Genomic DNA, 15752 nt, shown 5'->3' on the forward strand with positions numbered 1-15752 from the left:
TAATAATGCATGTTAAAAAAAGAGCAGTCAAAGTTGTTATAAATCAATCTTAAAAAGGTAAATGATTTGATTACTTTAAACATACTTTCCAACCTTCGAAAAAACAAAAGAACAGGAGATTCTACTGGAGGTATTATGCTTTTAAGTGCCATGAATATAAAATTTAAAATGAAAGAGATTTTTCAGAGATGTAAGCTAATTAGTAACAGCAAGAAAAAACAAACTAAATACTGCAAATGAAAAATCAAATAAAGAGGAGTGGATTCATTCAAAATTTCGTATATTCCCCAGTCCCCATCAAAAAAGTGACTGCAAAAATTTAATGACAAAAATCAGGAAAAAATATGAACAAATTATAAAATATAAAATACCTAGGTATTAGGTAGCACATGTTAAAATAGCTTCCAATTTCCAAAAAAAATCAAATATTTTCAAGATGCATAAAGATTGAATTCTGCTGCGATTTTCGGTAAAGCACGTTTCGTTGAACATGCAATATGGAAACCCTTCTAAAAATAAATTTTAACTAAATGAGTGGAAAACTTCTACTAAGTAAAAATCTAATTCCTTCAGTACACTAGGCACCAATTAAAAAAAAAAAAAAGAATATTTTGCAGCACACAAATATGGGGAAAATAGAGTATTTAGCAGCTACTCTTTTCTGTTGTACCTACATATTATTCTTAGGAAAAAAGTGGCACAGATTCACCCATGTATGTAGCTTTGTTACAAGTTGGTGCAGAAAACCAATTTTGGCACTCTCTAGCATAATTGTCATAGAATTCCTATTCCTAGGGAGAAAATAGGTTCCAGTCTGTTATCTAATGCACTGCATACAGTTCTACTCTCCCTTGGCATTGGTCGATGACGAGAAAAATTGGGAAATAAACGCCAAAAAAAAAAAAAACGGGAATCTCCCGTGAAAAACAGTAGAGTTGGCAAGTGTGCTTTAAACCAAGAGTTAGCGAAGTAAACAAACATATATTTTTTTTTACAAAAAAATCAGCACTTAACATTTTTTTCTTCACTGTGATTTAGTTATTAGTATCTGACCACAATTTGCACATGTGGTATTTGTTTCACTATTAAGTCTTTAGTGTTATCCTGCTCAAAATGTTACCCAAGTAAGTCTTATTGGTTAATCATGTTTGTACATGAAGCCTATGCAATAATAACGTATAAAAAGTTTGTTTTATTATTCTAGGTTCTCTTGACAAAAGGTGATATAGGATTAAATTTGGTTGATATTGAAAGCTTTGCTGCTGTTGCCTGGATGGCACATAATTCCACGACGAAGACAGCAGCGAACGGTGCAAATAGCGAACAAGTTAAGTTGATGTCTCACAGTTCTGATACCCTGTGTGCAGATCTTGAGAAGTTATCACTAAAAAATAATTTAGCAAGAAATGATGATGGAGCTTCTTCTGGTAGCAGCCTGAATTCAAATACAGTGCACAATGATTTCTATCAAAGTTGTAGTTCTTGTACCTCAGATTCCAGTGATAGTAGCTCTAATAGTACTTTTGATACAGATAGTTCAGAAGATTCTAATAGTGATTATACTGATAGTGATGATTCAGGCAGTGAAACTGATAGTGATGAATCCCACCAAAACTTACTACGAAAGGTAAATGAAGAAAGAATTCGTTGAACATGAAATTGATATTATCAAATTTTCTCTAGAGCTTGTATGGTTCATATTCTTATAGGAGCCACAGAGTTTATTATGAAGGAAGAATTAGAAAGAAGTACAAAGACTTTATCTATTTTTAATTAGATTTTTTTTAATTGAAAAGCTTTCTTTAAAATGCTAGTTCATACCATTTATAGTTCCTCGTCAGTAAATTTATTTAAAAATTTATGTATACATTTGCATAGAGAATTAAAAAAGAAAATGTTTTAATGGTATGTGCATTCTATTTTATATTTTAATATCCAAGTGTTGTGAATATTAATGCTTTCTCAATACAAAAAATTCATTTTGAATTCTTTATTCAATTTATTAGGATCTGAAAGTATTTTGTACTTGTTGCATTTACATTCTTAAAGCTATGTCTTTGTAATTGATGAAGGTTGTAAAATTCTTTTGTGATACATCATTACAGCAGCTTTTATCTCAAAAAAAAAAAAAAAAAAAAAATGCCCAAGATAAAAAAAAAAGGAAGGTAGATAGAATTCCACTTTTGTGCATTTAAAAAAGGAACTATCCCAGTTTATTTTTAAAATTTGATTTTGAAATACATTTAAACATTTAAATTTGTACGAATTATTCAGATATCAGATAATCAAGGTGTCATACTATCTTTCTACAGGTTGGTTCTTTTTAAAAAGTTTTATTATTAAATAACATATGCAAAATTTTACACCTTAAAATGGAATTAATTTCCTTACTATATTCGTATTAAAGGGAACATTTTGATACAATTTTAATATGTTCTTGGTTTCTAAGTGGAATTTGATCAAATACATGAAGATTGTTATGTATATGTGCCTTATGTATTACCTCACAATTTTTACCTCAGATTGTTGTAAAAATAATGTTATATTTATACAGAAGAAAAATAAAGATTATATGTTGGATTAAATTATTGTTTTTATTAGAACTTATGTACAGTTTTAACTTTTTTTCTTAATCTATCAGCCTCTTCTGCCATTTCTTCATTCGATCGCCATTTGACATCCTTTGATTTATCGTGAGCCTCAAGCTAAAACAAATGAAAAAAAGAAACGTGTATGTTGTCAGTATAATACAAATATATAGCATATGATTACATGATTACATGTACAGAATAATTATTTTGTGTGCAAGTACAGGCGTCTCTCGTATAACACAGTACTTCTACAACACAGTTTCGATATTATACAGTACCAAATTTAGGACTATTATAACACAGTTTCGATATTACACGGGTACAAAACTTGATTTTGATGCAACACGAATTTTTAAAAAGAAGGAATTTCGTTTTTGTTCAATATATTGTCAAAAAATTATCACTGTAATAAGTTTTTACTTTTTTTTAATGAAACTTTTACGAAAAACTGTGTGTCTTCGGTTTTTTTCCCGTATGACACTAACTTTTACCTTTTAAATACATACTTTATTTTTCTCGTCAGTGTTCTAAAAGCAAAAAGATTAAAATTATTTTGTTTCCAATGCATTGTAAGAAAATAACATTAGGATTAAACGTAAGCTAAATTTGGCAAACGATAAATAAAAAATATTTGAAACAAAATATGAAATGAAATAAATAGAATGCTATTTATTTTATTTTATATTTTGTTTTGTTGTTGTTGCTCAGACAAACTTTATTGCTATAGTAAAGCTCAGATTTTTTTTCTTGTAGAATGCATTTTGTTCTTAGTAAAAATAGTTGATAAAGTTTTTTCTTGTTATGCATAACAGTTTTAATTTGAGGTATGTAAAGTAATTAAGTTTTATTGTTTATAACAACTCTTATTTTTAAATCAGTGGGTCTTCGTATGTTCTGGTAGCCAGTTTTCGTTTGTATATTCTATTGAGCCGGAATTTCAGCAATTATAAAATTTGCACCTTATGACTTGGTTTTGGTATAACACAGTACGCATTCGTTGATTTACATTATTTCAAGGTCTCTTATAACACGGTTCATGGTTTTGATACAATACAGTACATGATTAATTATGTTAAAAAATACGTAAAAAAAAGTATTTATAAAAAAGTTTCATATATTTTAGTTCCGACATTTTACGGAACGAATTACTAACCGTGTTATACAAGGGATACACTCTTGTATACAATAAAATTACATATAGAGTGTACGTCGCTTTATGTGATCACAGTTAATATCATCGATCATTTACTGTTATCAGAATTTCCAAGTCCCATCCAGTTGTGTGGCGTGTCTTTCCCCATAACACATGTACTACTCTGGTCACAAGCCGACTCCCCCCTCCTCCAAAGACCAGCCACCTCATCAACACCTAAAGGGGATATCACACGAGAGAAATTACGGGACATCGCAACCGCAATAGGAACCGTCAACGCTATCTGGAACTGGTTTTTCGGAAGGGAAGTTGCCTACAGGGTTGCTGCCGGTTGCGGGGACGGTTGCTCGATTTGTTCACAACGGGGGCTACCATTTTTTTTAGTACATCCATGTGCTTGCGCTTGTTCATCGCTTTTTGTCAATTCTGCATTTGGTTATCACACTGCGTCGCTTTAATTTGACACTTATGGATGAAATTAGTAATCAAATACTTAATGCAGCTCTTGCAGCTTTAATTGTATGTGGGTTTGTGAAAAGATGGCAAAAAAAAAGGGGGGGGGGGAATGATCAAGGCAATGATTTCAGAGCTAGAGCATCAATTATTATTTCATGCAGTCTCCAAAGCTCCTCCTGTTAAATGCATATTTGAGTTTTAACATTAATTTGTAGAACTTTTGGTGAAAATTTCAGAAAAAGAGAAACTTTTATTACTATTAATTGAATGTTTGATTTAAAGTAATACTCTTGTTACATTTAAAGAAGACATACAGAATATATGACTTCTCTAGGCTTATTTTTTCCCATAACTACTAAATTAAATCTTAATTTTAGATAGGAATTATAAGTCACTTATTGGTAGGTAAGAAGAAATTTTAATTCTAACAAATTATACCTAAATTCATAGCTAAAAACAAACATGAAAAATTAAAAAAAAAAAAAAAGGCAGCAAACTCTGATCAATAGGCCTTTCATAGTTATTTTTTTAAACTTCGAGTTCATAAAAATATTGGAGATGTGCTAACACTTTAACCTACACAAATATAACGCTACTAGATACATATTGCACACAGGAACATCTGTGGCCGAGTTTATTAAAATAGTTCCAGACATTTAAAAATAAAGTGACGCTTTAAAAAAATGTAATGAAACGATGATGCGCATTTATACAAGCTATACAAGCATTTATAATACAAATAATCTTAATACTGAGCAAATTAAAACTGCATTGAATATTAGTACGTCTCAATCAATATTTCAAATGTTAATAAAAATAACTTTATCATTTAATAATGCAAAACATAATTTTTGACATCTCAACAAAATATTACAATGTGCAATCATTTTTAAAAAATTCTTTGTATTATCATATTCTTTTATTTTCTGAGGGATTATTTTTCTTGACTGGAATAGAATACATGTGTTACTACACAGTTAAAATATTACTAAATAGGTGGAGCTAAAAGTAGAGTAAATATTTCACCATTTCACTTTGCCTCACATTCTCCTACATTTTAAGTATTTTCAAATGGTACATACTGTATGTACCCATCAATTTGAATTAAAAAAGAAAAGTACAGCTTCAATGCTATGATTTTTAAAAAGGAATTTTCACGTAAATTTTTCAAGGAAAAAATTTACTGTAATTGTTCAAGTATCAGAATGGAGTGGTTTCCTCCAGTCAAAAGTAGTACTTTTATCACTGAAATTGATAGAAAAAGCAAAAAAAAGATAACTTGGACCCAAAAATACTTTCATTTTCCCAACTGTTATTTTTTAATTAATTTTTTTAAATGTCCGATTTTTCAAACAAGGCATGGTCTTGATGACGTCACAAATACACATGAGTAAAGATGCGAATTAAATATTTTGCTCTGTGAATGTCAACACGAATGGCATTTCATCATTCGTGACGTCACACGACAGAAATGTAAACAATGAAAGCGCAACGATTTAAGTAATTTTTTAAAAATATTAAACAAAAACAAATTATTTAAAAAATGGTCAGATCCTATGTTTTTAAGCATGCTCTTTCAGAAAAAAATACGTTTAAAATTTTGGAAAGGACCCCATTGCATTTGTGCAAAACAATTTTCAAAAACCCAATGAAACGAAAAACAGCAATATAAATTAAGAAATGCATAAAATTCGCACTGATGTTAACTAACATATAAGTAGCAATTTAAATTCAAAATCAGATGTAAAATCAAAGATTAAATGTCGCTCATCCGTTTTTTAAAGTGTAACTGAAAATTTTTGAAACATAAAATAAATAGAACAATAAAAAGGAATCCCCACGTTTCTGTCGCCACGATTGCAAATGTATTTTACAGTGACGCTGCCTGACGTCACAAAATCCCAGCGCCCTGATTGGTTCCTTCGTAACTTGCCCAGAATTAAAGGCAATTTTTTTCTAGCGGAGGAAAAAGTTTGCCCGTATACGAGCAACTGCGAATTTCCATAGCACACGAGAATTTTGGAGCGATCGTTTGTGGAAGTGAGTAGAAAAACCAGTTCCGGATAGCGTTACGGTTGCTATTGCGGTTGCGATGTCCTGTAATTTCTCTCGTGTGATATCCCCTTAATAAGCACATTTAAAATACATTGTTTTTTGTAATGAAAACTATGTTAACTGTCATCATTTAAGAAAAAAAAACTATTTTTGGATTAAAAGTATTTTCTGAAATTCAGTGAGAAAAAAGTGTTGATTCCCCTGTGTGATGAAGGAATTATTCAAGCCATGAAGGTATATTACTCAAAGTAAATGTATTCAAGAGTCCTAGGAAATATGGAGGACTTACAAAATCTTAGTGGAAATGCCATAGCAGAACATAAGAAACAAACAATTTGGAATCCATACATTAATGTCATGGGACAAAGTCTCAGAAAGAACATTTAGAAATCTTTACTCCTGGAGGATTTACAAAACCAGATAACATATTTTCAAATACTATAAAAGTAACTAAATAAATGTAATACAAATTCAACTGGAACACACATTAATAAGAGAGTAATAGCTTAAATCAAGTGGAAGTATTTCAAACATTTTGTGCATTTGGTAAACTAAATAAACTAGAATCTGTTTGGGAGAACTACATTACTGGACCAATTTTTTCTATACACCTCTGCAATTTTCTATTCTGACTTATGATTAAAAATCATATTAATTTCAGTTAAAATACTGAAATGCTCATGCTTAAAAGTTTCACTATGGTATTAATCATGGGCGCCCATATGCAAAATTGTAGGGGGGGGGGGGCTCGGATATTTTAACCGTGGTTTAGCATGATATTTTCCCCATGAAAACCAATTTCAGGACAGATTAGTCATTAAAATTTGACATTTTTAATAATTTATTCATTAATGGTTGGAGAAGAAATATTTTTACATTTTTGCAAAGAAGAAAGTACTAATTTCTAAGGGGGGGGGGCTCCAGCCCCCCTTACCTCCCTATATGGGCGCCTTTGGTATTAATATTAAAGGAGTAGGCAGATAAGACAATTTCAAAATGCTAAGTTTATATATGGTGACAGGAATGTAGCAGAAAAGTTCTTGTACTGCTTTTCTGGAAAAATAAATACCCTTTTCACATAAACTTGGTCATATCTCAAGATTTCTCATTGGCATTCCAGTACTGGAAAGTTTAAATATTCGCCCTTGTATATAATACATATGTATATTATTGTAATTCGTAACTATCCCAATCCCCCCATTAAGAATAAATTCGAATATTTTAAAATTTTACAAAATTGGAAAAAGATTCAATATGAATTGAAACAATTAAAAACATTTTAATAAATAATTAGGATACAAAATAGATCTTAGAATTGTGCAAAAAAATTGATAACTTTTCCAGAACTACCACTACAATACATCAACAGCCTTGTCAATGATTTTCTTTTTTAAATTTGATCCTTTTCTTATTTTAGAAGTCTTTTCAGTTTTAATCAATCATGCATTTTTAACGGCTTAACATTACATGCAGAACATCACAAGAAGGAGGTGGCCAGTTAACAGGTCCATTTATGGATATTCTTTCGGCAAATGTTATTTTCAGCAAATTAATTGCCTCGCAGACTCTGTGTCATGTGGCGCCATCCTGCTGAAACCTGTCTGCAACGTTTATTCCTTGCAATTAAACCACAAGCAAGTTACTAATCATGTCTCGGTACTGCGCACCACTGACTGTAGACAGTATGTAGTATGCTCTGTGTCATGTGGCGTCATCCTGCTGAAACCTGTCTGCAACGTTTATTCCTTGCAATTAATCCACAAGAAAGTTACTAATCATGTCTCGGTACTGCTCACCACTGACTGCAACGTTCTGACCTTCATCATTTCTGAAGATATAAGGACCAATGTTTCCACAGGCCTATAAGGCACACCTTGCGATTTGACACACTTGGATTATTTCCTCTGAGGATGTGTGAAGTGCCTTGCCTATGCTGATAAGCCAGGGACAATGCGGCACTTGGAAGTCAAAATTCTGTGGCTTATTGCCAACATTCAGCACGTGCGGTGGCTACATGCACGAAATCATACCCAAACATTAATGCCTTAAATTATCTTTAACACTTTGAGGTCTATGCCCGAGCGTCACTCGGGTTTCCGTTTTTGGTAAAGTTAACTAAGCCCGAGATTCTCTCGGGGCCCAATATTTACTCTCTTAGCTATGAAAGTAAGAGTTATGTACGTTTCTAGCCTTTTTATATGTCATCTACGAACTTTTTCCTTTCAGAAAAAAATTCAGAAAGAAATAACTACATGAAATGTGATTAAATTGGGGTTTAAATTCGAATTTGTGCTTTGAGATGTACCATACTACAGCAAATTTTATCAAAACTTTTTATTTGCAAATTAAACCTATTTTCAGATATTTGTTCAAGATTTAGGTACGTTTTTAGTTCAGTCTATGTTTACTTAAAATGGTTTTTTGTTGGTTAAAAATGATGTTTTCCTATGCGGAACTTTTTTTTTTAGTGTCAAACATGCTTTTTTTGCTAATTTCTTACTAAAAATTGATTTTTATTTCATTCAAATAGATCCTTCATTACGAAAGAAAACATCTCAAAATAATGTAATAAAAAAAATTACCAAAACACACATCTTCCAAGTGTTTTTTAAAAAATCATGCAAAGTGCTAAAAAACCCCAGTCTGGAGGGAGATATGCGGTCGAAATAGCTCAGACCTGAAAGTGTTAAACAAAGCAAATTACATGAATATTAAAGACCTTTTTTGTGTGTTTTATTTCCATTTCAAGTTTTCTGCCTCTTAAAAAACGCCCTTTATAAAAAGAAATAACAATTGCATATGCTCATGTTTCTTAATTAGAGGAACTCCTATTTTAATACCTAAAAATGGAGCTATATGACTAAGGTCTTTATTTTTGACCAACAGTTTCATTTTGTTTAAAGACAGTTTAAGTTAGTTTTGTTTTGTTTCATCAAATTGCAAAGAAAATTAAAATCTTACTTCTCTATAAATATCATCATTTTCCTCGAAATCTCCAGGTCTTCTGGGCAGAATATGTACATGTACATGAGGAATGGTTTGTCCTGCATCTGGTCCATCCTGTAAATTATTTAATGTAGAATATCACCTCAAAAAGAACAAGATAAAAACAAACAAATGCATAATAAGTTTGCTAAAATAACCAAAAAAAAAAAGCAAATACCTGCAATATACAGTGGAGAGCAGTTATAATACACACCTTGGAACAAGACGTTTTGAATTATAAAGATTTTGGTGTTATATAGCTGATTTCACAAATTTATCAAGTACAGTCAAACCTTGATATCTCGAACCTCTTTATCTCGAAATCCTTGATGTCTCGAAAAAAAAAATTTCCCCAGCATTTTCTATTAAAACCACTATGTATTTTCCATAGTTCTCTCGAAATTTATTTTTCAAAACCCTTGATATGTCGAAATTTTTGCACAGAAGCGAGTTTCAATTGACGTTTTTTCTTTAGCAATTTTTGTAGTAAAACCAGTTCCAGGGTCAATTGCTTACAATTTTTCATCCCTTTTCTTGGAAATTTTGTGAATAGGGAATTGGGGTAAGATGATAAGGGAGCGTTGGTATGAGGCGGGTGTGCTGTGTATACCCAAAGTTTAGAATCTTTGTGCATTTCTCTCGAACATGTTGTCCACTTTGAGGAAAGGGGGCTGCTTTCTCGTTCGTCAGTTTTCAAGCGAAAACGGAAAATACGTTCCTCATTTTCATCATTCTGCTTTTTAAACTCCTACAAAGTGGCTGAATGTGGCGTAACTGATTGAAGGTAAAATTAGAATTTTTAAATTTTTAGGTGAAAAAAACCAAGTTGAAATTGTTGTTCATTTCAAAATCTCATCCTGTGCACTTTCAACAATTATAAAATTTCAAATCTAATCAAATATTGAAGACTACTTTATTGATCATAATCTAAGTGGTCCCATAGCACATATATAAATACATATCGTGTACGTGTGTGTAATTGTGAGAGTTAATAGTGTAATTTTTTTTAAAACCTTGATAACTTGAAAACTCAATATCTCGAATTTTTTTCCCGCCCCGAGAGATTTGAGATATCAAGGTTGTGCTGTAGTATGCAGAACAGGGTGGTTCAAAAATACATGTGAAAAAAATGTTGGATTTCTCCTAGATAACAGGACACCCCTCAATATTTTTAGACTTGTGGATATTAATATACTGGAGGAATTTTAGCTTCCTATTTCAATCGAAAGAGGATGCTCAACTCCCTCCCCCAAACTTCATAAATATGGGGAGGGGGTAAAATTAATTGAACTGTAAAAGCAATGCTACATATTATAATATACACTAGTAATATGCATATACATTGCAATAAAATAATTATTTACAAAAAAACATCTGCAGAAATTAAATGTTTCCAAATTTGTGGCATTTTCTATGCTGTGGCTAATGTTAAATGAAGGGGTCATTGAGCACTCTCTTAAAATTTGAGTAAGAAGCTAAAATTTTTACAGCATTATACTATTAGTAAGTTGTTGTTACTTTTTACTGTGAATAAATACTATTGTGCTTTTAAAAGCTTTGGATTATGGTTAAAAGATGAGAAACAGTTTCAAAATGTAATGTTTTTGAAGAATGCTGTTATGTTTCCAGTCAGTGATGTTCCCATCAGTTTTTCTGAGGGTATACTCCCGGCAATCCATTATGCACAATATGTGTATGCGGTCATACACATAATATGCAGGGTTCGAAAATATCATATTGTTACAAATTCTGTAAATAGTAACTATTGTAGTAACGTAACCTGTAAATAGTTTCCCGTAATGAATATACAGCCCCTATACATTCGGTTGAAGTATACGATCCCCCTATTCTTTTTTTTCATTGATAAAATTTGTGAATGAAATAAGAAAGTGTAGAACGGTGTAGCATTTTCTGGAATAGTTGAGAGGTCTCTTTCGGTGTGTATAAAAAGCCGTTATGCATGATAAAGAGTTCGTTTTGATTGAGAATTTGTACTGAGAGTGTATTAGCTCTGTTTATTGCGAGGCATTTCGCTGTGTTGTGTTTCGTATTTGGAAGTAAATACGTGTGTAACCGTTGAGTTTTCGGTGTGGTGTGATATTTGCTTAATTGCTGATGATTAATTTAGCAGTTGTTGACGATCTTCCCTGTACATAGGTAAATAAATTTCCTGTATTCCTAATCAAGAACTGTGTCGTCCTTTCAAGAGAGTTGGAAGTCGCACCGGATCCGTTACAATATTTTTGAAAACATCCGATATTTTGATACGTATCGGACACTTTGATATACTATATAGAATATTTTCAATCAGCACAAAACTAGTCTTCAAAATAGTAAATGCATCCTCAAATCCCTCCTTTTTTTCTAACATTATTATTACAATATGCAGACTTAAGATTAAAGTTTCTTTCATTATTTATATCTAATATTTCATTTTATATTTTTATTACTTTTAATGGAATTAATTTAGCGTTAGCTGTTTTACTCATTTTTCTTTTGTTGACTACTTTTACACAGTCATATGATTCAGAAATAAAAAACATGCATTAGTTGATGCACAGCCATAAAACATTTTCTTTTATTCTGAATCAACGTTTAACATATAATTAGGCACTTTTAATTTGAATTAAAGTGGTTACATTACTAATAATTTCATAAATATAAAAAAAAATTAATATTACATTTTTAATGATTAATGATGTATAAATTAATGATGTAGTAATACATCATAAAAATAAAGTACATGAATTTTTAGTGATTTTCAATAATGAATGAACAATATTACTATAATTAATCTAGTTTTCATATTGAAAATATCCTAGTTGAAAAAATAAACATTGAAAAATATCATGATATTTTCAAAATTAATATTGGATATATATCGTTATATATATCATGATATATATCGGCGAACCCTGATAATATGTCTAAAAAATGTTTGAGAGTATACGGCATATATGGAATATACCCTATGGGAACACCCATTTCCAGTGCAGAAATAGTGTTTCTTAACTGTACAACTTATTGTTTACTTATAAAACATTATATGGTTTATTGAGGATTGGATTATATAGATCAGCAGTTTAAAGATCTTCAACTGTATCAAACTATGTATTTAATTGTACCAAAAAGGATTTTTTAATGTTGTCAAATATCATTTGCCAGTGCATATTTTTTTAATTTCAATTTTTTGTTAAAACTTTGAACTTTTCATCCCTCCCCCCTCCATAGAAATTATTGGTAAAATAACTTAGTTTTTACTCTTAAAACATACAGAACTTATTACATGCCATACCCCCCCTTGACATCTTATTTGTCCATCCATTTTGATATCCTGCAGAGTAGTACTAGTTTAAATTGCTATGATGCAAGTATATAATCATAACTAAAGAATTCCTAACCTGAATAGAAATAGTTGATGATCTAGTGCTATATTCCTCTTCAACTATTTTCTGGGCAACTTGCACACAGGAAAACAGATCTGCAACTTCTGTAGGAGACAAATCTGCGAAACGCTCAACACACCGAACTGGAGTAACTAGAACATCTGGGTAAGTTAAAGAATTCTTTCTTCGTTGGAAAGGGTTCAGAGAAGGGCACTATAATAGACACGTTTAGTGTGACGTCAGGGGTTGCCAGAAACACGGGGAAGTTTCCAATCATGCCGTTGCTATGCGCGTTGCTAAGGAAGAAACAACATAGGATCTCCGTACGAATAGGGTTAGAGCGATGTTTAATTGATGGTTTCTTGCCAATTAAAAGCTTTAAATATTTTTTTTCGTGGTTTCAAGTTACATATAAGCCACCCATAGACATCATTTGACTAGTATCGATAGTTTTTACATGTGAAACGGGTTAAAATTCGGCAAAACATAACTTATGTGGAATACAAGTGTTTTTTCTAGAGTTATGCACTCGTCTTATTGTTTTTTTTTTCTTTGGGGGGACGGGGGCAGGTCTGCCATTTGAGAGAATCAGGAGAGGCATTGCCCCTCTCATGCTTTTGGAAAATAACTATATTTTTATAAATTTGGCGTAATTTTTGCTGTTTTTCGGCGCAACATACATTGACTATTTGCCTTTTGCATGTACCCTTCTAGAAAATTTGAAATATCATGCTTTGGGGGGGGGGAGATTTTTCTTTTAAAGTTTAGGGTGAAATTTCTTTCTTTCTTTCTTTTTTTTTCGAGCAACAGGAGTAGCTTTAATTGAATTGTTTGCATTCTTTTCTTTAGAAGACGAGAGGCCATGTCAGCCAAGTCAGATACCTAGACGGGGGAGGGGGGGGGAGGATTTTTTTTCCATTTGTTCCAGTAATTAATGCATATTTTAATAAAACTTCATTCCTTCGGGCTCTTTGGGTGAAAGTCAGAATTCGAATTGTCACGAGTATTTTTTTTTTTTTATTTTATTTATTTATTTATTTATTTATTTATTTTTTTTTTTTTTTTGTATTCCGAGGCGGAAGATTTTTAATTTACTCTACTTGTTATCGTGTTATACATATTTTTATATCAATATACATAAATATATATTAAAAATTTCAGTTTGTTCTACTATTTGCAATGCATAGCTCAATTAAATTCTTTTTTTCTTCGGGAGGAGGGGATATTTCTTCTTGCTGTTCGTAATTTTAAGTAATTGCTTTTTGGGGGGCGAGGATATACATATTAGTTTTTTTCTAGTTTCAATGGGAACTATAATAATTTCTTCAAGCTAGTTTTTATTCCTATTCGGAATAGAGCTCAATTGGAGTTTAGCTTAAATTATGTGTGGGTTAAAGAAAAACTTTTAAATTAAAATATCTTGATCAAACATGCATTAGGATAAGGAAAATGTAACCTAACATCCCCCTCCTACCCGAAAAAAAAAATAATTTCAATGCAAACAAGCATCACAATCGAGTAAAGTAAAAATTCTCCTTTCACAAACAAAAAATAACTTATACAATTTTTTTAAAAAATCCCGCCCGAAGAAAATAATTATATTGAAATTCTTACTAAGCTTTAAACAAGATTTAAAAAAATTATATCTCCCTCGTCCCGTCATTTCAAATTTTTCAACAAAGGAGGAGGGGGAGTTGCAAATCATATACAGTCAATGCATATATTGCATCGAAAGAAAAAAAAATACGCCCAAATTTATAGAAATAGAGCAATTTTCCGAAAGCGGGGAAGGGGGAATGTCTTTCTAGACCCTCTCTAATGGCGGAGCTGTTCTCCTCCCACCTAAGAAAAAGAAATAACAATAAGAAGAGTATAACTCTAGAAAACACACTTGTATTCCACTTAAGTCTATGTTTTGTCGAATTTTAACCCGATTCACATGTAAAAACTATCGATACTCGTCAAATGATGTCTACAGGTGGCTTATATGTGACTTGAAACCACTAAAAAAATTATTTAAAGCATTTAATTGGCAAGAAACCATCAATTAAACATCGCTCTAACCCTATTCGTACGAAGATCCTATGTTGTTTCTTCCTTAGCAACGCGCATAGCAACGGCATAATTGGAAACTTCCCCGAGTTTCTGGCAAACCCTGACGTCACCACTAAACGTGTCTATAGTAAAGGGGCTTTTAGATTTATATTATGATACCAGACTTAATATGAATAACCTGGAGCGAAGTAGGATCAGAGGGGACATGATTCCATGGGCGCACATATAGGGGGTAAGGGGGGCTCGAGCCCCCCCCCCCCTTTCGAAATTAGAACTTCCTTTCTTTTAGTACTTTTTTTCTTTTTAAAAATGTAAAAAACTTTTCTTCTCTAGTCATTAATGAATAAGTTATTAAAAATTTCAAATTTTAATGACTAATCTGTCCTGAAATCGGTTTCAATGGGGAAAATGTCTGAGCCCCCCCCCCCCTTACAATTTTGCATATGGGCGCCCTTGCATGACTCAGTTGTTTAAATTCATCAAAATGAAATGTGTTAATAAGGTTTTTGCACCTGAAGTAGGTTGAGGATTCATTGCTTTAAGCTATTCAAATCTCAGGCTAACCTGGAAGTTAGGAGAAAATACAACATTAGTAAGGTTGTGAGTACTTGGAACGGCTGACCGGAAGAGGCTGTAATGAGCAAGTAGGCAGGGCCCGATTACCGCACAGGCAACTAGGCCTGGGCCTAGGGCCCCATCTTCCTCAGGGTCCCTGATTTTTTAAAAACTTATACATAGCATTAAAAAATCATGCATTTTTGTGAAAATAATGAAAATTAATACAAATACAAATACAAAAGTGACAACCAGCAACAGGCTCTGGGCCCAGCTAGACTGGTCCTAGTCAATTTACAATCCCCAGTGAAGATCAATGGCCCTCTTAAAACTGTCTACTCCCTTGCTCATTACCACCTCTTCCGGTAAGCTGTTCCAAGGTTCCACTACCCTGCTATAATAATAACTTTTCCTAACATCCATGTTAGCCTGAGATTTAAATAGCTTAAAACAATGACCCCTTGTCCTGTTTTCAGTGCTAAACTTCAGCCCTGTAACATCTTTCGTTTTAATAAA

General features: G+C 32.0%; 2 protein-coding genes across 2 annotated transcripts in view; one reads left to right on the plus strand and one right to left on the minus strand.

Annotated features, from left to right (window-relative positions):
• LOC129229538 (protein SHQ1 homolog) overlaps positions 1-2636 on the plus strand; it is a 33996-nt gene extending 31360 nt beyond the window's left edge. Inside the window, exon 15 of the mRNA XM_054863860.1 lies at positions 1205-2636. Within this exon, the coding sequence (XP_054719835.1) occupies positions 1205-1651 (447 nt within the window). The 3' untranslated portion in view covers positions 1652-2636. The remainder of the gene's footprint in view (positions 1-1204) is intronic.
• Positions 1-15752, minus strand: part of LOC129229539 (60S acidic ribosomal protein P1-like) — a 106920-nt gene that overhangs the window by 89046 nt on the left and 2122 nt on the right. The window lies entirely within an intron of this gene.

The sequence above is a fragment of the Uloborus diversus genome, chromosome 9 (genome assembly GCF_026930045.1).
Source record: "Uloborus diversus isolate 005 chromosome 9, Udiv.v.3.1, whole genome shotgun sequence".
Taxonomy (NCBI): Eukaryota; Metazoa; Arthropoda; class Arachnida; order Araneae; family Uloboridae; genus Uloborus; species Uloborus diversus.